We start from the raw sequence: 24,322 nt of genomic DNA, 5'->3' as shown, positions 1-24,322 counted from the left end.
CCTCACAGGTTGTCGTGAGGGTTCCGGGAGAAATGTGTGTGAGAACTTGGTGGCCATTAGCGTAAGAGAAGAGAAATGCTACGTGCTCCCGTGACACCAGCACCTCCATGACAGGAAAGTAACCAAGCCTTACGTTCATTTTCTTTCCCATGCCTCAGTGGTGAGTTGCACACTATTTTCTACTTTTTTTTTTTTTTAAGATTTATTTATTTACTTGAGAGAGAGTATGAGTTGGGGAAGGAGCAGAGGCAGGGGGAGAGAGAGAATCCTCAAGCAGACTCCCCACTGAGCGCGGAGCCCCACGTGGGGCTCGATCCCACTACCCTGAGATCATGACCTGAGCCAAAGTCAAAAGTCTGATGCTTAACTGACTGAGCCACCCAGGTGCCCCTGTTTTCTATTTTCTATGAGAAAAATGACAGAGGTACTGAAAACACAGGGGATGGTGGGATGCCTTATACCTGGGGTGCATTGAGCCAGCCTCAGACTCTGGAATGGACCCGAATTGAGAGTGCGGTTGGATTCTGTGCAAAGGGCTCCAAGTTCATGTAAATCATGGGAGTTTAAGTACTGATGACAGAATCTTTCCACTGCCCACGTTTTTAATACTTCAGGGTGAGCCAAAGCGGTGAACATTACAGCACTCATTGGTTTTTAGTGGGAAATTCTAGCATTATAAACTTGTTTTAAGACTCCAGAGAGAGCCAAATCTTAGTTGCATATACTTGGGAGGAAACCAGATTTATTATAAAAGTGGCAAAATCAATTTAGAAGAACTTTTAAAAACATCCGGCCAGCCATCCACCACTTAACTCAGAGATGTTTTTGCCGGGCAGCTAACAAGGAGCCACGTTGCCCTTGTTTGCTGGGCACTTCTGAGCGGACAGGATTCATGCCTTTGCTAACGAGACACGACTACGGTAATCCAAGCAGGTGAAGAAAACCTTCAGGTGTGGCGGATATTCTAACTGCATTTTTTGTTACACTCGAATTCATTCAAAAACCTATAGTAAGAGACAAGAGGTAAGAAATGTGTGTTCATGTTTTGCTTGGACAGATTTTGGCTCCTAGCAATTAATGCTTTCAGTCACATTAAGCATATAAATAATGCTTTGTGACATTACAGTATTTCCCATTACAGATCAATTTTGTAGCATTTGTCCATAATCCGACTTGAAATGTTACCTAGAAACAAAATATGTTTTCCTTGAAACAGTCAGACCCTATTAGAAATCTAAGGCTTCACAAATCACCATGTTAACAGTTATGTCCCCTAGCTAAGGGCTTCTTTCTTTAAATAGTGTTAAATTCAGCCCCAGAAGCACTAGTCTCTGTGAGGGTTCTCTTCTTATGTGCACTGACTTGAAAGGAAAAATTTAGTGCTCAAAATACATTTAACATCTTACCATGCATAATTTAGTAAATCAGCCAGCATTCCTTTTTGGAGTAAAAATAATGTTAGCACCTTTTACAAGTGTTATGCTCCTAATTAGGTTACAAGATATTATTTTCTCATTTTTCAAAAGACAGGTTTTCATTGCTTAAAAAAAAAAAGTGTCAGCCTCTTTCTGAGTAAGAGGAGTTATTCTCATTCCCTGACCATAACAATCATACACCGTGGTTGAACAAAGAAATAAAGGGAACATTTATCAGATCTGAAGGTTGGAGCAGTAAAACTTAGGGCTACCAGTAGAGATTTGGGGCCAGGAGCACCTGGATTTGATTCCAGCCCTGCCATTTCATCACTGTGGAGTCAGGCAAATTACCTAATTCCTCATTCAGCAAATGCGAGCTATTTTAAACTATTTACACGCTTTTAATTTTTTCCCCTGAAGAACATTCTCTGATGAAAGCTAACCACCTCCCATTCATTCAGCAGATATCACGGAGTGCTTATTGTAGACGAGGCTCTCCTGCTCCCGGTCCTGGGCAACGGCAGTAGGTAAGACCGAGCAGACCGCTGCTCTCGCACTGCAGCTTGGACAGCATGGCCAGTGTCAAACAAGAGCACATGAAGCGGTTCGGCTGGCTGCGAGTGGCCCCAAAGACAGGTCTGCCGCCTAACCCTGGAACCCGTGAATGTGACCTTACTCGGAAAAATAGTCTTTGCAGACTTAAGTAGGGTCTTGAGATGGGATCATCCTGGATTATCAAGGTGGGCCTAAGTCCAATGACAAGGGTCCTTATAAGTCACACAGAGAGGAAGGAAAGAGGCAGAGAATGGAGTTGTGAGCCACAGCCAAGGGACACTTGGGGCCACCAGAATCTGGAAGCGGCAGGGATCCTTCCCTAGAGCTCCCGAGGAGTGCAGCCCTGCCAACAGCTTTATTTCAGGAACTGTGAAAGACTTAAGTTTCTGCCGTTGTAAGCCTCCCTCTTTGTGGTAATGTGTACATCAACCCTAGGAAACAATGGCTTAAAATGTACCAAGAAGAGAATAAAACGGGGACATGAGACAAAATATAAACAGAACTCAGATGGGACCACCGTAAATGTTGGGAGTGTGGAAGGCCCCACTGTGGTGGTACCGTCTGAGTTCCCTGAGGACGTGGGAGATGCAGGTTGTGAATCTGAGGGGCAGCAAGTGCAAAGGGCCCAACCTGGGAATGAACTTGGTGTTCATTCTGGAGGACCAGAAAGTCAATGGCTCTGGGAGGTGAAGGGGACAGTGGCAGGGAGATGCCGACGCAGGAAGGGAACAAACAGGTCCTGTCGGGCCTTGTAGGCCTTGAAACCTGTCTCAGAGAGACTTAGAGTTACAAGGACTCGCAGATGCCCTTACCAGCAGAGAAAGAAGGAAGTTATGCATTTGTTACATAGGTAAATGTAAGCATATTCTAAACATTCTAGTAATCAGATTAAAAGCCCAGAGCCTTTATCATCTTACTCATGCAATCCCATCCCACTGTTAATTCTATCTGAACAAGAATGTCACGTACACGTGAGGTCAAACACAACAGGACACAGCAGAAAATCCGCAGTGGGATCCTTTATTTTGTTCACTGTTTGTAAGGTGAAATTTCAACCTGTAAGAGTTGTTTCTACCAGTTCAGCCAATGGCTTGAACATCACCTTGTCCTAATTCCCCGGCATAGCAGTCCTCAGGGCAGGTCCAAGGGTCGCAGATTCCCCGGGACCAGACGGAGTGGGTTCCAGAGCTCCACAACACTGGCTTCCCCAGGATTCCACTGCCTTATTCCTATTGGCGATCGGCGAGGAAACGGCTTGTTATTATCATTCACTTTTTCAAAGATCAGACCTACCTCATATACATGTCAAGAAAATGTTCTCAAGTATAATAAAAGTGTTTATCATTTTCCTAGAGTTCTTCGAATGCCTGACATCCATTTCTTCCCTACCTCTAAAATTCCTTTCTTTTTCACATTATCTTTCTTGATTGCTTCTTATTGTAAAAACAAAAAACACAAAGATAGGGATTTGTTGTGCACATTAGCAGGTCTGTACAGAAAAATGCACAGAGGTTTTATATGCCATTTACAGTGACAGAGTATAAAGTCAAGAAGGAAGAATCTGGAATATTAGATGTGCTCTGGAGTAAGCCTACATAGGATACCACTGTACCTTCATCAGATGTGTCTCTCACCAACTATTCAACAGTGGCAAATCTAAAAAATGTGCAGTTCAAATACACAGCAGTCGCTCCATATACTGCCCCCCAACTTCTGAATATAGGGGTCTTTCACATTTTCTTCCCCTTTCGTTTATGTTTAATAGAAAAAGCTAAAAAACCATGTTTTAGCAAATATCCCCATACGGTATGGCGATTTACCAAGATTTTAATGTGTTTGGAGAGAAGCCTTACTGAAACGACAGCAACGACTATCTTCCAGTAAATAGTGAGTGAAAAGCAAGTTTAACCCCAATCCGAGGTTAGAAACTTGCTTTTTGGGGGCCGCAACTGCTGTAAATGAGACAACCGTAGCAACCATCCAAGACAATAAAAGAAAGCCTGTGACAGTCTGCCGTATGCACTACGGGGAGGAGGTATCAGAGTTCATCATGATTTTTTGTGAGATCTTCCCCGTAATTGGTAGCCTGGCTTCCGACAAACATGTTCCAGTTCTCCAGTATCTCCTCTTTCGTTAGCTTGTCATCCTGCAAGAGAGAGGAAAGGCCTCTGTCACGGAAGTTCTGGTAACTCTGAGCAACTGGTCCCCGTGAAGCCCCCTTAATTTCATGGATTCTCAACATTTGAAATAGCGAATGCCATAATGAAGAAACTGCTAGGCACCCCTTCTACCATCACTGCCCTGCAAAACCACACAGCCTCCCGGCTTAAAAGCTGCGCTAAAGTGTATCAGGCAAGGCCTCAGGGAATCCCGAAGCTAGAATCCAGTTATATCCACAGGCAGAGCTGGCTTTCCCAGAACAGGCTCTGAAGAATTCCAATCCCTTTTGATGGCCTCACTGCAAAACTCTCCTGTCTCCTAAGAACGTGGAGCAGCGATCAAACTGGGAAGAGGTGGGACTTCTAACTCTTGTTTATTTATGTGGATATTTAACAGATACTGATGTACGGGGTATCCGAGCCAGCAGGACGAGCCTGCCTGAGGGGGCCTGGGATGTCATGGGATGGGCATCCTTGTGCCTGACACATTACAGTTGTCTGATAAATACCTGCTGGCTGACTGGCTGACTGACTGACTGACTGAACAAACCCGTCCTGGGGCAACTCCTCTGAAATCCACGCCCGGCCCACAGCAAACAAAGTTACCGTTTCTGCAATCCTAGGAGATGGAGGGAATTAAGTGTGTGGCCCTTAGCAGACCATGCAGGGATGTCTGGGCCTCTAGTCAGAGTTCACTGTGGGTTACCACGGTATTGGCTTAGTTCACAAGTCTCTACTGTAGGGCAAGAATGAGGGAAGTCGATAAGGACGGGCCGCATGGGCCACGGGCCAATGCTATCACCAAAGCAGCAATCAGAATCAATCTTGTGTAAACTGTCTCCCTTCAAGGAACAATTCCAGGAGAACGTGAAATACCTTGTTTTTGTCTGACTCATACACCAGGTGCCTGGCCTCGGCCTGAGCGTGGTCATAGTCTTGAGGGAGGATCCAGTGGCGAATCTCATCTTTGTCCAGCTTCCCGTCCTTGTTCAGGTCCCGGAACTCACTGAACTGCTCCCGTTCTGACAAAACCCAGTCTGGCTCAGGGCCGTTCTCCTCGTGGGAAAACATATCCGCTAGAAGGGAAGGTGGTTCTTGGTTATGAAGACAAGCGGGAAGGTAAGTCAAGGAAAACCTGACTTCCTGTGTTTCTGGAAAGATGACGACCCATCAGGAGCCCTAACCCAAATGTCTGGTGGATAATGATGCAGGGATTTAGCCACAGTGCAGGCCGCTTCATGGAACAGAAAGAACGGAGCTCAGGAGCCAGAAGATGACTCCTTGCTCATGACTTAGTGCAGTGACTGGGATTATGTTACTTAATTCAGTGAGTAAATCTTAAGTTGTCTTGTCTGTAACACGGAGGTAATAATTTATATATCACAGAGTTATTATGAAGATTAAATGGATACTTTGTGAAAAAAACTACAACCCAAACTGGCACTATCTAGGTGAAAAACCAGTAATAAGGGTCAACATCAAGCACGTCCTACAGTCCAGATGTTCTATATAAAATACTTTACATACAGTTTTCATTTAACTTTCATAATTATCCTATGAAGTAGGTACTGTTAGTATTCCCATTTTATAGATGAAAACACTGAGGCATAGCCTTAGGCCAAGGACCCACAGCGAGTTTGGGCTCGAGGCTGCACGGGAACAGGGCCACTCTGCTTCTAGCCCTGGTCTTTTTTTTTTTTTTTCTTAAAGATTTTTTTAATTTCTTTATTTGACAGAGATAGAGACAGCCAGCAAGAGAGGGGACACAAGCAGGGGGAGTGAGAAAGGAAGAAGCAGGCTCATAGAGGAAGAGCCTGATGTGGGGCTCGATCCCATAACGCCGGGATCACGCCCTGAGCCGAAGGCAGACGCTTAACCGCTGTGCCACCCAGGCGCCCCCTAGCCCTGGTCTTAACCACTTATTCCTATTGTTGTTTTGTATCATTTCCAAAGGGCTTCCCCATAGATCATTCTATTTCATCCTTATAACAATTCTGTAAGATGAATTATTATCCTTATTTTATGAAATGACCGGGACAGGAAAGAGTCGGCAAAATTTAGATGCACTGTTTGCCAAGTCACTAGATCTCCTTGGAAAAGACAGATACCCTGTGGGCAGTTTTCTCTTTAATGGAAACACAGCTTGGAAATGCCAGGTGGTAGAGAGAGCGGGTAGTGAATGGAGGAAAAGGAGAGGCAAGACCCTTGGTTCCGCCCCAAGGCGGAGCCACACCTGACACTTGCAGACTGGTTTCGAGCAAGGGCTGTCCCATTCATTAGCTAACTTGGGCTTCATCGAGTCCCACAAGTGTGCGTGCTGTGTATTCCCATTTTCCGGATGAGGAAACTGAGGCTTTTATCATGATGGTGTGACTCCCACCGGATCGCACAGCTAGTAAGTGGAGAAGCCAGGACTCCCAAGTCCAGGGCTCTTCCCACCGCACCTTAGCACCACTGGTTTTCTGCTAGCTCCCAGCAGAAAAGACGGCCGCTCTGTAAATGAGGTCACTTGCTGGACAAGTCCACACGTCGGGCCTCTCTGACCGCGAGCCGCTCAGAACTAGATTTTCAAGCACCATGCCCTGCACCTCCCTCCCTGTTGTAAAGAACGGAGTGTCTCCTTAAGGCAAAGCCACTCAACGTTTTGCCCTTGACTTTGCACCATTTCAATGCAAGAGTTCAGGAGGGCCGAGAAGAGCACACACTTTTAATCAAAAGTGCTACATTGCTTGTTTCAGTCCGTCAGCTTTTCGGTCTAATTCCATCACCACTGTCAAGGTGAGGTGTCCGCAGCTCTGGACCGTCCCTCGCACACACACGGGGCACGGGGAGGGCTCTGCGGCTTGCACCGACGAGGGGCCCGTCAGCATATTATTCTCCGAAGGCAGTGCCGCCGAGATCACTTTAATCACTCAGTGAGAGCTACCTGTCCGTTACCACACACCCGAAGACAGACAGCGCTCGGGCCTTCAGATCCAATATGATTTCCCCTGATGAGAAGAAACTTTGCTCTTCATGAGCGCAGGTGTGGGCTGGCAAGGGAACGCAGCCACAAACCAGTGACCGACGGCGACGCGCGCTTCAGTTTTACGCGGAGGTAATTAACTGCCTCCATTAACTATGGGTACAGAAAATATATGCACCCCACCCCTCAAGTGACTTTCCAGCTTTTACTTTATCAACACTTGGGAGCAGATGAGCTGCCAGGAAAAGGCACCGCTGTTGGGAGCCATGTACCAGAGCACCTGAGTGACCACGGTGAGGGTCAAATGGAAATTTCCAAGTGGCCGGCCCCAGTCCTTTCTGCTGCGAGGCCTACCGGGCTGCTCCGAAGGGCTCTAACTGGCAAGGCGGCTTCTGACCCAGCTGCACGAATCTGACTCCCACTCCACCAGGGCCTGGTACTGAACCCCACTTCTTGATGCTTAAGTGGAGCCCATCAGAACGAACTGTGAGGTGCGGTACTCCCAGTGAAAGCATCAAAAAGCAGAGGCACAAAACGGCTCATCACTGGGAAACAGTGCGCTCTGTCCAAGGCACCTCTCTGAGAAGGAGGGCCTTTGCAGATGCCTGGGCATGTAAACAGTTGCATCCGTCACAGCTCCATCTGTTCAGTGCTTTGAGGCCCATTATGCAAAGGTAAAACTAGACAGTGGGGTGCGGGGCACCTCTCAGAGCCGTGGGGCCCCCTGTTGGCGGCTGTGTGAGGTCTCATCAGTGCCTCCCTGATACTGTACCCTGGGGCTGGGGTGTCAAGTCCCTCCCCAGTGGGAGGGCATAGGAGTGACAACTTCAGACATGCAGCTGTTGCTAAAAGAGCCATCTGCGGAAAGGAGCTCGACAAGTGGGTGGAGGAATGTTGCCCTGTTGGGGCGGCCGAGCAAGACTCCAGGCCACACTCACCAATATACTCGTCCTGATCCACAAACCCGTCCCCATTCTTGTCGATGTCCTCCAGGGTTTCCTAGGAAGCAAAGGGGAAATAGAGAAGGCAAGATGGCGCCGTGCTCTAAGTAAATCTGAGAATTTTACCTATTGTCCTCTGTCTGGCTTTTATGGCTAAAAATACTTGGAAACTTTTGGCTTATCTCCTTACCTCTCTGGGCGTTAGTTTCTAATCTGTAAAAAAATAGGCAGTGGCTTCTGTTCCTTCCTCCCCCTTCCCCCAATTTTAAGAGCAGAACACTCTCTTCAAATGCAAATGTCAGTAAAAGCCCAGAGGGACTCTGATTTTATCAAGAAGCCGGCCAGGCCAACCATGTCCACCATCCAGCCAGATCATCCCCTGCGGTACCTGTGAGGAACCCAGCTTGAGAACCACTGGACTGGGTAATCACAAAAAACAGATTCCAGGGCTGAGTGGACGATGAACACTAATGATATGAAATATGAAAACAATGGACAACTGAAAAATAAAAGTATATCGGACTTTTGGACATATATGTTCTGCACTTAGAGCATTTGACTTCTTAATGAGGTTTCTTGCTAGGGTGAGTAATTAAAGAACTTGCTTTGTCACAACAACTCAGAGGCATCCTGGGCTGAAGCACAAGGCCGACCCAAGGGCAGAGAGCCACTCCAGAGGCACATAATGCTCTTGTGGACAACTGCCCCATCGTCATCGTCCTCTGGCAAAGCGGCCATCACTACATGGATGGTGGGAGGTAAAAAGAAAGTTTTCTTAGAGCCACTGCCCAGTCCTCGGTGTCATGGTGATCACAAGAGTGAAGCATGAGGCAAGAATGGGCGCCATCCACCAACTGGGCAACTAAAATAGCCCAGAGCTGATTATGAACCAAAACTTTAGCCACTTGTTTCCCAGCATGGAAGCAGTTAGAACTGGCCAGGGCACCTGCCCAGGAACTAGATGATGGCATTTATTTTACTGTCATGGAAAATGAAGACGTTTGGGACCCCACCAGACACTATGGAACGCACAGCCATCCCTCAGAGCCTCAGTCAGACCCAGGCACCCTCCCCCAAGCGTCCTTCCTGCCAGTTTTACTCTAAGGCCCCCTATGGTTTAACAATCACGCATTCCCTTTCAGAGTCTCTCTCTAGTTCACACAAGGCTGAAAAATGGGACAGAGACTAGCTAGTGGGTCACTGAACCCATCTGCTCTTTCTCGGCACACATCTAAACTGTATTTCCCAGCCTCGTCCTATCTAGAAGGAGCCCGTGGAAGGTAAAGGAAGGGATGATTCATTTCTTGGCCAGAACAGTAAGGGCAGACTGTTGCCTTCTCTTCATTCCTTTCTTTTCCTCTGTCTCCCCAGCTGGTTGTTGCCAGGATAACCTCGAAGCCACAAGATGGTACAGTACAAGCTGTAAGTCGCCTGGGTACCTGAGAGTACTCGAAGAAGGGCCCAGAAGGCCCACCTGACTCGGACCATCTGCACTGGACTTGGTGGAAGCAAAAATCCGCTTTGTTTCCCATGACCGGGGTTGGGGCTGTTTGTTACAGCACCTAGCCTGCCCTGACCCATCTATTGGGTAGACAAGTATTCTTGTTCTCCACTTCCTGTCAGGGCAAGTTTTCCAATACCCGTCAGGCTGAAGAATGCTCTCTTTGCAAGAAGGGACAAGACTTTGTACAGATTTCGCTCTGGTCCTTTCCCAGCTCAGGCTCTTGAATGATCTTACCAAAACCACGATTTCCTTCATATGCTCAAACTCCTCAGGGTGCAGAAAGGCGGTGAACTCCTCCCGAGTGGCTGTCTGGTCACCGTCGAGGTCTGCAGCCTTGAACCTTCTCTCGTCGCGGGGCAGCATCTTTTTAAAGGTGTGATGATCCAAAGTATCCTGAAACTCTGCGGCGTTTCCTACAGGATGTGTGCAGAAATGTCTGAATTGGGCTGCTGCAGAAAGCATTTCCTTCCAGATCACTCATCCTTCATGCCCAAATGGTACACACAGGACAAAAGGTCCTGAGCCACTGAGTTCTTTGAAACATTTCAGAATGCCTTTAGTATCTGTCCTTTCATTTCCCCCCACCCCCACAATCCAGGCCCTAACAGCTTATTGAGGGCATTATAGCAAGAGGATAAAGCAAGCGGTTAAGAGTGCTGGCTTTCGGCCACATGGTCATACTTTTCTTTGCAGAACGCTGCTTTCATATCATTCTTTGATCTACAACATACATAGGCTCCCCAGTACCCACAACATTCTGCCTAAATGTTTCTGTCTGGCTTTTAAGATCCCCCTTAACCTAGCCATGAGAGCCAGACCTGTCTCCTAGCTCTCTCCCCCATGCACCCAATGGGGCTACAGCCTGTGCTTTGCACACATCCCTCTATCATTCCCCACAAACAAGCATGTCTTCTATCCAAACCCTGTCCACTGCTGAATGCACTCCTGCCCCTTTGCTTCTCCAGCTGACCCACCTTCCCCTCTTGTCTCTCTCTCTCCAAATATATATCCGTTTTTCAAGGCCCAACTCCCAGACCACCCTCCATCAGGAAGCCTTCCTTGACTGTTCCAGCCCACTCGGGTCTTTGCTGTCTGAAACCTGGCGGCATTTTGAAACTGTACACACTTCATCTCTGCTCTGTTCTCTTTGTGCCTCCAACATTGTAAGCTCAGATTGGGCAGCAGCCTAAGTCACATCTCATGACCCTGAGATGATGGCCTGAGCCCAAATCAAGAATCGGACGCTTAACCAAAGGAGCCACCCAGGCTAAGTCACTTTTTATTGGACCGTGGACCCCTCCCACTACTCACCACCCACAGCTTCACTCAGAGTAAGCAGCTCTGTACGTTCTTAGTAAGGGGACGTTACCCACGCAGGTTCGACTCAGGGGGTTGTGACATCTCCCCGAGGCAGATGTGTCGAGAGAGAAGACAGGCTCACACCAGGAGCCTGTTAGGAGGGCCCCGGCTGTGCAAGCACTCGGGCGGCACTCTTACCTAGGTAGTAACCATAGGTGGCTTGTTTGTACTCTTCCCAGGAAATTTTATCATCTTTGTCCCGATCATAATCCTTCCAGACTTTGGCAACATTATCGTAGATGTATCTTTTCTGCACTCGTTTGATCCAGGTTTTCAGCTCCTCAGTGGTAACAAAGCTGTCCCCATCACTATCAATTCGATCGACAATCTTCCTGTAGTTAAAAAACAAAAAACAAAAAAACAAAACCCACAAGGCTATTATCAAGGCTTGTGTGATCCCCATCCAGAAAAAGATCAAACACCGCAGAATCTGAAATGCATAAACCGCTGAAATAAAATCAATGATCCGATCATGCCGGGAAGGATCTTAAAGTTTCTCTCTTCTGAAGATAATATGCCTCTCCCCACCCAGTGCCAATGGCAGACACAACCAGTGTGGGCCAGGCCCTCTGTCCTGATAAACCCAGATGTGCTTCAGAATCCTTCTCAACACAACGCTCTGCGGGTGGACACCCCCAACTGGTCTGAGTTGATTTGTAAGGTGAAACTTGGCAGTCTTCTCCAGGTGCAGTCCTCCCTCGTTTTAGAGTGATGGCACCGAGGCTGAGGGAAGCTAGATGACTTTTCCGAGATCACACAGCTCGTATGTGCTATGACCAGGGTAAGAACCCATACCTCCAGGCTCTACGGCCAATGCNGAAAAAAAAAAAAAAAAAAAAAAAAAAAAAGCAAAATTCTAGATACACCAAAAGATAAGTGAATTCTTCTTTTCTTCTTTTTTTAAACCTTTGGACTCAAAGACTTGAAACTCAAAGCAGAAAGAGCCCAGACCTTGTTGGCCAAAGCATAAGATGTCACGGATGAATGTCTTCACATCATGGAAACTACCGAAGGAACTTGACCAGCTGAGCAGCTGCAGGAACCTGCACCCCTGTCCTGGGGGGGGGGTCTCCTGTTCCACAGCTGGCCCCGGGGCCAGCGACTGCCCACTAGACGCTACCGAGGAACCCCAAACCCTCGTACAGGGCAAACTTCAGGTTGGAAACTCACCGATGTCCACCCCTAGGCCCGGGGGTCCCAAGCTAGGGATGCTCTCCCTGTGGGGAACTTCGAGGACACCCACAAGCTATTTCTAAGGCTTAAGAAAGTTGTGCTCTAGTAGTCCATTCACCTGGGATGGCGTCACCCAGGCTAATTCGGGATTTGTTTCTTTGCTTTGGGCTGCAGTCTGTCAACTCAGTAGTAAAACCTCCTTACTGTCAACAGAAGTTCTAATTGACAGTTACTCTTTGATTAACTAGAAATGCGGGCTAAATGCATTAGTTCGTGTAAAGTCTCCATCGCCTACCTGAGTCTGGGTGGCCGAGCTGCTCCTCTTGCTCAGGACAGCGTAAGCGCTCCCCACAGCTTTAATGTGTCCCCTCATTTGCCATTTTAACAGATCTCAAGACCAATAAACTAAGCCTCGAGGCTGCCTTCCAGGGAATCACTGCCCCTCGGGGTCTCAGTTTCACCGACTATCAATAGGAACACCTGCTTTACTAGGGGTGTTGTGGTGAATAAAGGAGAGAATGTGTTCCTGGCCTCACTGAGGACAGTCACCTCGATCACAGGCACATAGAGAACTCAACAGACACCCAGTGAGTAACAGAAGCCAGCAGAGCCTCCCGGCAGGGCCTCGAACAAACCTGGAGATGTGGGGCCAGCGCCTGCAAGGCTGCACATGTCTGTTCCAGACAGTGACTGCCACGTGGGAACAGAAGTCGACCGTGTCAAGAGAAAACAGAACTCAGGTCTGCATGTGACATCACGCAGATGGTAATTCACATGCAGCATGTCTGTGACTGCCTGTGGCCTATGGGCCTCCACTTGGCAGCCCCCTGGCCTAGGTGTCTCCAGAGGCCTTAGAATGGTCACCTTTTCAAAAATCTAACGATCCAGCCACACTCCCCCCTCAGCTGCCCAAGCTCGGGGTGGGGGGACTGCTGCACCAGGAGCTGTGGACAGAGAGGTGGCTGTTCACGCTCCATCCCGTCCCAGACGGCACCCACGGCTTCCAAGCCTCCACCTCTAGCCTGGATTTACCTGGATTTGCCATACAGGTGAGTGGTGTGTCCACTACCCATCCGGTGGCTCCGGCCAGAGACCGGATGTCCCCCTGGGTTCCTCCCTCCTCTTCCCCACCCCCACACTGAGTCAAGAGCAAGTAGGATGGTTCTACCTCCCACACGTGTCTGAATTCACCCTCTCCTGCCCTCGGGACCAGCTGGGCCTGGTTCAGGCACTCATGGCCCCTCCCCTGCCCCCTGGTCTCCCCATCCGTGCCTCAGTTATGTTCTCTGTCCTGCTGCCTGTCTGACGTTCCTAACAAGTTTGGGGGATGATGACATTTGGGTTGTGTACAGGATAACATCTAATCTGCACCTCACAGAGGTCCTTTCTGGTCTGCCCTTTGCTTCCCCTCCACGCCCACCTCCACTCCTACCCTGTGCCTTTACTCTCCCAACACTCCTCACCCCCCAGAACAGGTCTCAATACCCTTTACAAGCAGGTGGTTTTCTCTTCAGGAATGCCTCGCCCTGCTGGTGGACCTGGCAACCTGAGCCATCCCACCAGTTCTGAACAGGTGGCGTCCCCGAGCCCCTAAGCCCCTCTCTCCAACCTGCAGCCTGAGGCGCTCCTTCTCCCGAGTGTGGTCACTGTGGTTCGTACGAGCCGCCATCATAGCCGCTCTGCACAGTGTCTGCTTGTGTCGCTCTCCTCTAATTTTGAGTGTAAGGATTTTGAGGCCTAGAGCATAAGGTGTTATCTCTGTATCTGCCAGGTCTCTAACCCGGGGCCTGGCACACAGCAGCCATTCAGATGTTTGCTGCATGACTCAACGAACAAAGGGGAGGTGGTCATACAAGGATCAAATGCAGACCAACCACCAGCACTAGTTTCTCCACTAGGCTTGCCTGTCACGACAAAGGCATTAAAACCGGAAGCTGTTAGGACCGCAAACTGCAGAGTTCCCTTCGCCAAATCCCAAGACCTCTCCTCCTCCTCCCTGGTGGCAGTGCTGCAAATGGCTGTCTCTCAGGGTCCCAGAAGACATCAGTGACCAAGTGCTTCAAAGCAATACAATAGGCTGAACCCATCAATGGCCCCCATTGTGAAGTCCCAAACAAGAAGAGAAAAGTACTTCTCTGCGAAATAAAAGGTGATTGTTTGGAGATGACTTTGAAGTTCAAAGATCTTTTTATCCGGGCAGCCGGGCACCTACACAATAGGTGTAATTCCGCCTCCTCTTTAACCAACCGCCTTGGCCTGTGGTAGCCTCTGGCCTATGGTAGCCCCGTCAGCACAGGGATGGCTGTGTTCTTTCTCATGTAGCAGGACAAGAAGATCTTCCACCCCCAGGAAACAGGTTCCGGGAGGTCTGGTGCCCAGTAGGCAGAACTACTGGGACCCCTCCCCCCAAAACCCCAGCCAAGCCCAGCCTCCACCTGGGACCGGGTCTTGGCTGCTGACTGCTCTGTGGAAGGGTTCCCAGATACCTTTGCACGAGCCCAGCTGTATCCCCAGGGGGCCTGGAGAGGGTGCAGAGATGTACCAAAGTTTCCTTTTCCAGGTTTGGCTCCTGATTCAACTGCCTTCACCAGTGAAATTCACCATCTGCCACCACACCCTCCAGCTTTTTGCCCTCCTTGCCAAAGGACTGGGTGCCTCCGCAGACATCTGCGGGAAACAAAGTGGGGGACCAGTTTCCATTCTCACTTCCCATTCCCTATCCCCTGATGCCCCTCTCTTCTTGACAGGATCTTTATATCCCTGTTTCTGCTATCAGCCGGAAGGCAAGAACACCTCTGCCCCCGCCCAGGAACTCGGGCCAGGAATCAAGCCTCTCCCTCATCTGCCCCTTCATTTTCTATCCATTTATGTTCATCCCAGAGATCTTCTTAGCAGTGTCACAAACCCTCCACTCCGGGAATGGGGGGAGAAGAAGGAAACTGGGAGGGTGGGGAAGAGCTCGTATCACTAAAATGCCACTGTGCACAAACTCTTCTTTCGTACACCCTCTGCCCTCCCTTCTGATGCAACCGAGGGGAGGGGGCGGGCCCTCGCCGCCTTGGCTCTCGCGGCCGCTGCCACGTTCTTGCCTCCCCGCGGGAAGCCACCCCGGCCGGGGCGCGGTAGCGGTGTCCACGCCGCGGCCCCGGCGCCCGTGCCCGCTGGTCCCCGCCCTCCGACCGCGCACCCGATTTCGCTTTCGCTTTGCGGCGCGCGTTCCGCGCGGCAGCCGCCCCGCTGTCCCCGCGGGCACCTGCGACGCCCCCGAGCGCGGCCCGGACCGCGGCCTCACCCCAGCCTCTCCTTGCTCTCCTCCGAGGTGAGCTGGTCGGGAAGCTTCCGGGCAGCCCCGGCTCACGCGCCCATTGGCCGGCGGGCTGCGGGGGGGAGGCCGGGGCAGCCGAGCCACGTCGCCAGCCCGGGTGGTGGGCGCGGGGCTCGGGTTTCGCCTCGGCCCCTCCCCGCGATCTCGCTGCGAGGGGCGGGCCCAGACGTACTGGGCTGGGGACTGGAGGGCTCTTAGCAAGACGGGGAAGAAGTTCTTTGTCAAGCAACAGATGTTTGGGATAAAATTCCCTCTCTCTTCTTCCAGTTCCGGAGAATTGAAAAGAGGGAGGGAGGGAGGAGCTGCCCCTCCCCAGCTTCCAGCGGGGCGCCCGAATCCCAGCCCTAGATCCCGTCCCAAGATGCGCTCCTAAACCAAATTCAACCCCACTTCTCCAAACTTGGAGTCTGGTTACAAACACAAGAGACTAGGAAGAAACCAGGGTGGCTGAAGTCCCCCAGAAGCGAGGGTCGCAAACTCAAATGTCTAGGAGGGCCAAGCAAGCAGCTTCAGTATGACGTGGGGCCCTCTAAACTGAGCAGTCTTGTGCATGCCAGCTGCCAGGAGCGCAAGGTAGATAGTTCCGTTTCCCCCAAAAAATCAGGATTTCAGATGTCTAATGTTCTCACTTCCAAACGATGGCAACTCATTTTACAAAACACTACGTGATTTAAGCAAATCTTGTCCGTGCGTTGAATGCAGAGTAATGCTACCAACACAGAGAAGCTCTGTAGAACTTTCTGCAGTCGTGGAAATGTTCTACGTCTGGGCTGTCCCGTCATGGTTATTGAGCACTTGATAAGTAGCTAATGTTAGGAAGGCTTTGAAAATTTAATTTAAATTTACACTTAAATAGCTACATGTGGCTAGCGGCTATCATATTGGCCAGTACAGGTCTAGGGCAATGATTCTGTGTCACAGCCTTCAGAGACTCGTTGAAAACCGTGGGCCTCCTTCCAGAAGAAGCACGTGCAGCTACTGGCATGAATGTTGGATAAAAGTGACAGGAGATTCATGGCTTTTCTGCAGCCCTACTGATGAGCCTCCGTTAAGCATCCCTAGAAAACTAAAGCCGTGGTTGAAGAGGGGACCCCACTCCCACAGTCCCAGACAGCTGCACTCCCAGAGCTTTTCCTTTATTTTGTTCCGTCCCCCATCCTGACCATCTAGAAAAGGTCACAGAGCTGCATCTTGCAATAAGGATACCAGGGATTATCAACGTAGATCCAAATTCCTTTTTTATGAAGACATCTTTCAATTAATGAATAATTATTGTGTGCCCTTCATGGCCTAAGCACTGGACTGGATGATGAGGAGACAGTGGGGAACAAGACAGTTATGGTCTCTGCAGAGCTACGGTATTTTAGAGATCAGTCAATAAACTACGCACGTGCTAGATGACCAGACTGCGATGAGTACTGGTTTACCGAGTAGCAAATCAGCGTGACAAGTGCTGAGGGAGGAAGGCTTTTGGTGTTATGGGGGGACATCAGAGTGACAAGACCCAGATTTGGGATCCATTGAGAAAGCCTCCCGAAGAAAGGGACATCTAAACTGAGACTGAAGGTGAGCAAGCTAAGCCAGACGCAGGGGTGTGGGTATATGCCGGGAGGATAAGGTCCTGCGTGAGCTGGCACAGAGCAGTGGAGTTTGAGGTCATATCCTGTGACCCTGTATATCCCAGCCTGCCCACATTGAGATGTGGGGATGTAGTCCCTGGTGCCTCACCAAACCTGAGCTGACTTTTCCTGGGGCGGGCAGCGTGGTGCTTGAGAACAGACGTGCTTCCCGTCGTCAGTACAGAGGCTTCAAATTCTAGCGATAGAGAAACATGACGTACTCTTATCTACCTCGGGTTAGAGGAGCTCCCTATTAAACCGCGAGGGCCCCGAGGTAGGTGGCTTTGTACATTCGGGGCTCATCACACAAGCAGAATGCTAGTTGAATAGGGGGGAGGAGGAGGAGTGGGAGGAGGCACAGGAAGAGATCCAGGTTAAAGAGGAGGAGGATTAGAAAGGGAATAGGGAAGTGGGTGGAGACTGGAGACAGTCTTTGCTTTGCTTGTTCACAGATTTGCCACAGGCAGGCCTGGGACCCTGGGGTTGATTCAGACTCTCAGGATTGAGGACAGCATATCCTTTGCCCTGTTCTAGTTGGCTTTCTGCCAGACACCAGTGGTTTCCAATAGTTAAATTGTTCCAGAGGTAGTCTTGGTTCCTGTGGGAATTACCAGAGAACTCCAGCACTGCTGTGAATCTGAAGAGTTTATATAATTTCCCCTGGGATGGCATAAGCTTTTTTTGTTTCTTTTGATGGAACCTAAAATGTCAAAATAACTATTCTTCCCATCCCCCCTCTACTTTTTAAAGTACCTTATTTATTTTGAATTTAGGTTTTCTTTACCATTTCAAAAATTCAATGTATTTAAAGTAAAAAACCCAACGAAACAGTTCACCTACATTGACCCCACATCAGGCATCCCAACTTTTAAGACATACACTTGAGAGACAAGCCTGCAAAACATTAACTTTGTAAATTTTTTTTTAAAGATTTTATTTATTTATTTGACAGAGATAGAGATAGCTAGCGAGAGAGGGAACACAAGCAAGGGGAGTGGGAGAGGAAGAAGTAGGCTCACAGCAGAGGAGCCCGACGTGGGGCTTGAACCCGTAACACCAGGATCATGCCCTGAGCCGAAGGCAGATGCCCAACCGCTGTGCCACCCAGGCGCCCCAAAACATTAACTTTGAAAACCGATGGGGCTCATATCCCAAGGCCCACAGGCCTGTAGTGAGCTAAGGAACCGCTGTGAAAGGGCTTGAGGGGTCAGGCTCAGCAGCTTTAGGGCCCAGCTTGGGGATGGTCGATTGCACCCAGTCTAAGAGTGCATGAAGGAGGTTCAGCTCTTCATATGAAGGCATCCGCCAGAGCACCCGTATCTCTCGGAAGCGGGTTTTTACACACATGGTGCCCTGATTTTTGCTTTTGTGGCCTGGGAGTCTCTTGCTCCCTTGGCTCTGGAGGCCACTTGCCATCCTTGTCCCGGGGACTGTAATAATCAGTGTCCCCCAGAAAGGAGCTCATAGTTCTATCTGGTGCCCTGATTTCTGTGGCTGCTGCCAGGGCCACCTCTACACTGCCTGGCTCTGGTGGCCAGCAGGACTTATTCTGGTGGGTCCACAGGACTATAGCCAAAGGCAACAGAGTTCCTAAACAGCTGCCACCCCCAGGGCACAGCGAGAAGCAGCAGCCCCAGGAGCTCAGTCTTTCTGTGAGAGGCCTACTGGCCAATCATCAGACTGAGACCTGACGAGCAGGCTTCTAATAAAACATGCATCTGAGGCCTAACTGTGACCCTCTCTGGAGACCTCGAGGGCAGGCTCTAGCTTTAGGCTCTCCCTCTGCTGCCGTCCAGAGCACCAGTGTCTCCTGGAGGGTACCCGTGTCGGGTGCCCATTTGGGTGGCTGCTGCCAGGGGACCCCTTTCCATCGCTTGGCTCTGGTGGCCCGTGGGGCCTGCGCTTGTGATCCCACAGGACTATATATATTTGCATACTTTTAGAAACTGATGCCTGAGGGTCTGGCTTCCAGTAAGGCTGAATTTAGCTGCTGAGATCAAGTCTGGGCACACCCTCAACTACTGGGAGCCATTGACCCGTACTAGGCACTGCTTGGTTTGAGAGACAACAGAGAGCTGAGGCAGGGCTGTGTAGGTGCGTCTCCTACACAATGCCACTCCTTCAAAACTGCGAGAAGGGACCGTTTCATCTACTACATAGAAACCAACACAGAGAGTCAAACAAAATGAAAACAACAACAACAAACCAGAGGAATACGTTCCAAATGAAAGACCAGATAAAACCTCAGAAAATGGAGATAAGTAATTTATGCTTATCTCTGATAAGGAATTCAAAGTGATGGTCACAAAGATGGGGGAAGCTCACCACGTAGGGGAAGAGTGGATGATTACAGTGAGAACTTCAACAAAGAGATGGGAGAATAAGAAAGTACCAAACAGCAGTCACAGAGCTGAAGAATACAGCAACTGAACTGAAATATCCACCAGTGGGTTCAACAGCTGACCACAGTAAGCAGAAGAAAGGATCAGTCAACTCAAAGAGCAGACGAACTCACCCAAACAGCAGCAAAGAGAAAAAAAAAAAAAAAGAGTGAGAAAAAGTGGAGATCACTTAAGGGACAATATGAAATGGGCTAACAGTCTCATCATTGGTCTCCCAGAAAGAGAAAAGAGAGAGAAAGGGGGCAGAAATCATATTTGAAGAAATAATGGTTGAAACTTCCTTAACTTTGGGGAAGGAAATGGACATCTAGATCCAGGGAGCCCAGAGAGTTTCCGATTAAGAAGATCCCAAAGAGACCCCCACCAAGACACAATCAAAATGTCAGAAGTTCAAGACAAGAAGAAAATAGAGCAGCAAGAGGGGGGGAAAAAAACCGGGTTGCAGGGGAATCTTCCTAAGATAATCAGCAGATTTTCCCGCAAGAACTTTGCAGGCCAGAAGGGAATGGCATGATACACTCCAAGCCCTGAGAGGAGAAAAGCTTCCTGGCCAAGTTATCACTCAGAAGTGAAGGAGAAATAAAGTGTTTTCCAGAAAAGCAAAAGCTAAAGGAGTTCCCCGATAAACTGGCCTTACAAGAAATGTTAAAGGGCCCTCTTTGAGCTGAAAAGAAAGGGTGCTAGTTTGTAATAAGAACACACATGAAATCACAGGCCAGCTAGTTTACCAGAGTCGACCAGGAAAAAGCAACTAAGAAGAGCTCTCCTGGGGTCAGAGCACACCTCGCATGGGCATCTCAAGAAACTACCCCTGGAAAGGATTATGAGTTTCATGGGATCAGACCAGCGAGCTGTCTTTGCTCCCAGGACATTATCTGAAACTACAGACTAGTTAGCCAGCAATTGGTGGGCCTGGAGTTGGTTTGCGGCCTAGGAAAGAGTCAGAGAGCTGTGCTTAGACCACTGTCATTCCAGGGGGACCGCGAGCATGTCTGAGGCAGCACCTCCCAGGAAGCAATGGCAGAGGCTTCACAATGTGGGGAAGAGACTTCCCTGAGAGAGTCCAGCTAGCTGGACTCCTACACACAGAAGCAAGCCGACAACACCGAGGAGACCTTGAGGGGGAAGGCCAGTACCTACAGTTGTTACCGTGTGTTATCTCAAATAAGACAAGACATGCAAAGAAATATGAAAATATGACTCCTATACAGGAAAAAAACAGAGGCAACAGAAAGGCCAGTGAGAGAAACCAGATCCTACAGCCAACCAGCCAGGGATCCTGCAAACGGCAAAGCTGCCTTTCTAAGGTAGAGATGAAATAAGGACATTCCCAAATAAAACCAGCAAACTCATTGCGCGGAGACCCATCTTAGAAGAAGAACACTACTTCTTCAGGCAGAAAGCAACTGACCTAAGAAAACAATCCAAATACACCCCCCCACACACACACACGATCACCAATAAAGATAATAACGTAATTATAAAAGGCAATATAGATGCCTATTTCTTCTCCCCATAACTGATTTTAAAATGTGCATGTAGGGGCGCCTGGGTGGCTCCGTCAGTCAAGCTTCGGCCTTCAGCTCAGGTCATGATCCCAGGGTCCTGGGATCCAGCCCCACTTTGGGCTCCCTGCTCAGCAGGGAGTCTTCTCCCTCTCCCTCTCCCTCTGCTCGTGCTCTCTCTCTCTCACTCACTCTGTCATTTCTCCCTCAAATAAGTAAATAAAATCTTTAAAAAAATAAAATGTGTATGTAAAATATGTATATAGTTGTATTGTAATACATTTGGCAATAACAGTTTAAAGGAAGTGGGTAGGAGCAAAGCTATATTGGACTGTATGAGACCAGATGATAAATCAGATAAAATCGAATCCACGGGACAAATGAAAAGAACCAGAAATGGCAAATAAAAGGTAAATATAACAAAAGCTATAAATACATATTTGCTTTACTTTCTTTTCTCAGATCCTTTTGAAGACGTAGAATTACATAAAGTGCTAATATAGCAATGTATTGTTGGGTTTGTAACATATCTATAGATACAATATGTGTAAACATAATAGCACAAAGGGGAAAAGAGAATAGAGAGAATGGACATTTCTATGTTTCATTGCAATTAAGTTCTTATATCTACAGTAGATTCTAATCAGTTAAGACGTATAGCATAAGCCTTAGCGCAAGGACTAAGGAAATAACTAAAAAAATATACAGTGAAAAAAACCAGTAAGGAACTGAAAATACTACATAGAAAACATTCACTTAATGCCAAAGAAAGAAGTAAAGGAGGACTAGAGAGACAAAGAAGGCAGAAGGAAAACATCACCATCTGGAAATCTGGCTGAACACATAGAAACCAAAGGCACCAAAAATGGTCACCGAAAGCGTAAATACATATGACATTTTTTTCTTATGATTTAAAAACATTAAAAAATGTAATCGACTTCTCAAACAAGGATAGTAACATTGTATTGTGGGGTTGATAACATTGAGTAGGTAAAACACATAATGACAACTGTGTATGGGATATAGGTCATGAGGAGAGAAAGGACGTCTGCTGTTTTAATGTTCTTATATCACACGTGAAGTGGTGAACTATCACGTGATGGTAGACCATGATATATTAAAGAGTATGCTGGAAGGGTCAATTCCAGTGCGCTAGGAATTACTCTGAGCCATTTTGCTAAAGTGTCTGCATAGTAAAGGCATGACTCCTAGTAAAGGCAAGAAACATACCCTTTCCTAGTATTGCCTTGAAACCAAGGGTCCAAGAAACTTGGGGGCAATTTTTACAACTTTCCAGCATCATTCATTGAGACTGCTGGAGGAGTCTATCGCCAGGTAGCAAGAATACGACTACGTGACTGGACGAGGCTCCATGTGGGGCTACTTGGTTCTGAGGTGCTCTGTATACACAACAGTGATTCCTGGTCCAAGAGAGACATTGCATTTGGCTGTGGCTCTTATAGAAAGGGAGACAATAGAGGACTCCTTCTGACATTTCCAGACCCACCACTGTGAGATAACCTTTGGTTGTGATGCATGTTTTTACTTTGCTGTTGTTATGTATTTATTGTGGTGATTATGTATATCCTTTTCCTATAGCTTTGTAAGCATGGCCCTTCTGAGTCCCACGAGTCTTAATCTTTAGCGATTGACTCTTCAACTTCCAATGTTACTGTGAAGGATACTCTAAACCCGAAAGCAACACAAAACTATTAAAGCAAAGAGTTAAATGAGCCAAGAAAGGTCACAGAACGGAGTCATAAAAGTACTCAGTTAATCCCAAAGCAGGCTGATAGAAGAGAAAAAAGAGAACCCAGAGCAGGGGAGACAAATAGAAACAAATAGCAAGATGATAGACTCAAATCTCACCCTGTTAACGGTCATGTTAAAGGTAATTTCTATAATCACTCCAGTTTAAAAGGCAGAGATTGTCAAATTATGTAAAAAAGCAATACCTACCGATATGCTGCGTACAGGAAATGCATCTTTAATATATAGATACAAATAGGTTAAAAGGACAGAAAAAAAAGAGCATGCTGACATTAACCAAAACAATGTTAGAGTGACTGTATTAACATCAGATAAAGTATATTTCAGAGCAAAGAATATTGCCAAGAGTAAAGAAAGCCATTTCACAATCACATAGTGGTCACTTAATCAAGCGAGCATAACAATCCGAAATGTTTATGCGCCTACTAGCAAAACTTTTAAATAAATGGAGAAAAAAATAGCAAAGGGAAATAGACAAATACACAATTATAGCCAGAGATTTTTAGAAAATGCTCCCTCAATAGCTCATGGAACAAATAGCAAGTCAGCAGAAATACAGTAGACTTGAACACCTCTAGCAATGCTTGACCTGATTGACGTCTTAAAAAACATCCACCCAGCAACAGCAGAATACACATTATTCTCCAGTGCACAAAATTTACTAAGAATGTTTTTCTGGCCCATAAAACAAGTCTCAATAAGTTTAAATGGACTCAAGTAATACAAAGTGTATCCTTCAGGTGGATGGGCCTGTTACTACCAACTGTTGGATTTCATGGTCAAAGCCAAACTAGCCAATGAAAAGCTAGCCTGTTTCACGACTTCCAGTTTCAGCTTCAACAAATAAAGAGCTGAGAGGTTGTCGCTCCTGACTTTACAACAAGAAAAAAAGCTAAACAAAACTGAGAATCGGTGGCTTTTCTTTGGACCCACCAGAAAACTGAGATTGCAGAGCAAACCAGCACCGTCAACTCTGGACAGATAGGTGAGTGCAGAGAACCATAGCCAAGGTCAGCTTGTCTAGAGCAGAAGCTGCTGGAACCCGAAACTGGTAGGAGCGCTCAGATGGCAATTTTGATGAATTGCTGGAGGCAATGTGTCAACTACAGGGAGAGTGAGAATCTCCTGGGTGCTAAAGTCGTGAGGGCAGGGGTCAGACTTTTCTGGGTTTTACCTCTATGAACCCCATTAGGTCTCATGGTGAAGGGTCAAGAGAAAAATCACCTTCTGTCTCTGGCAGGCAGGAGGGGAAAGTAGCCATTCTGAACCCAGTAACCATAAGTAACCATGATGCCCAGAGTGTTCTCCATTACAAACAACTGCTCTCCAGTGAAAAAGACTTTCCAGAGCCTTATACCACCTGGAGGAAGGGCACTTTCCAGTCTCCATTGCTCCAGTTCATGATGACTGTGTCAGGAAGTGTAGATTAAAAAGCAGGGAGGTAAGTTGGGAAACCATTGCCAATGTAACAAAGAGTACAACTTTGATACCTCAAACCAAGTTATTTTTATCCCTGGTGCTAGTAACTGATCTGTTTCCCACCTGGTACCCACCCCCCATCATACATGGAAGCCCTAAGTCCCAGTGCGACAATAATTGGAGATGAGGTCTGCAGGGGGGTAATAAAGGT

General features: G+C 48.0%; 1 protein-coding gene across 1 annotated transcript; it reads right to left on the bottom strand.

Annotated features, from left to right (window-relative positions):
* Positions 1–2,974: 2,974 nt before the first annotated feature.
* Positions 2,975–16,178, bottom strand: RCN1 (reticulocalbin 1). The gene is made up of 7 exons (XM_034644802.1): positions 16,110–16,178; positions 15,364–15,407; positions 11,037–11,230; positions 9,774–9,952; positions 8,033–8,093; positions 5,006–5,205; positions 2,975–4,116 (listed from the first exon to the last, which is right to left on the bottom strand). Exons 1-7 carry the CDS (start codon positions 16,176–16,178, stop codon positions 4,009–4,011), a joined length of 855 nt encoding a protein of 284 aa, XP_034500693.1. The 3' UTR covers positions 2,975–4,008.
* Between the last annotated feature and the right edge of the window lie 8,144 nt (positions 16,179–24,322).

This window comes from Ailuropoda melanoleuca, chromosome 16 (genome assembly GCF_002007445.2).
Source record: "Ailuropoda melanoleuca isolate Jingjing chromosome 16, ASM200744v2, whole genome shotgun sequence".
NCBI lineage: Eukaryota > Metazoa > Chordata > Mammalia > Carnivora > Ursidae > Ailuropoda > Ailuropoda melanoleuca.
Note: the sequence above shows the minus strand (reverse complement) of the source record. Positions and strands in the feature narration are given on the sequence as shown.

Coding starts and splice junctions, on each gene's coding strand:
- RCN1 (XM_034644802.1), bottom strand. CDS start 16,178: ATGACGGGACAGCCCAGACGTAGAACATTTCCACGACTGCAGAAAGTT. Junction 9,953..11,036: donor CACCTATGGTTACTACCTAG/GTAAGAGTGCCG, acceptor CACATCCTGTAG/GAAACGCCGCAGAGTTTCAG. Junction 4,117..5,005: donor ATGAGTCAGACAAAAACAAG/GTATTTCACGTT, acceptor TCTCTCTTGCAG/GATGACAAGCTAACGAAAGA.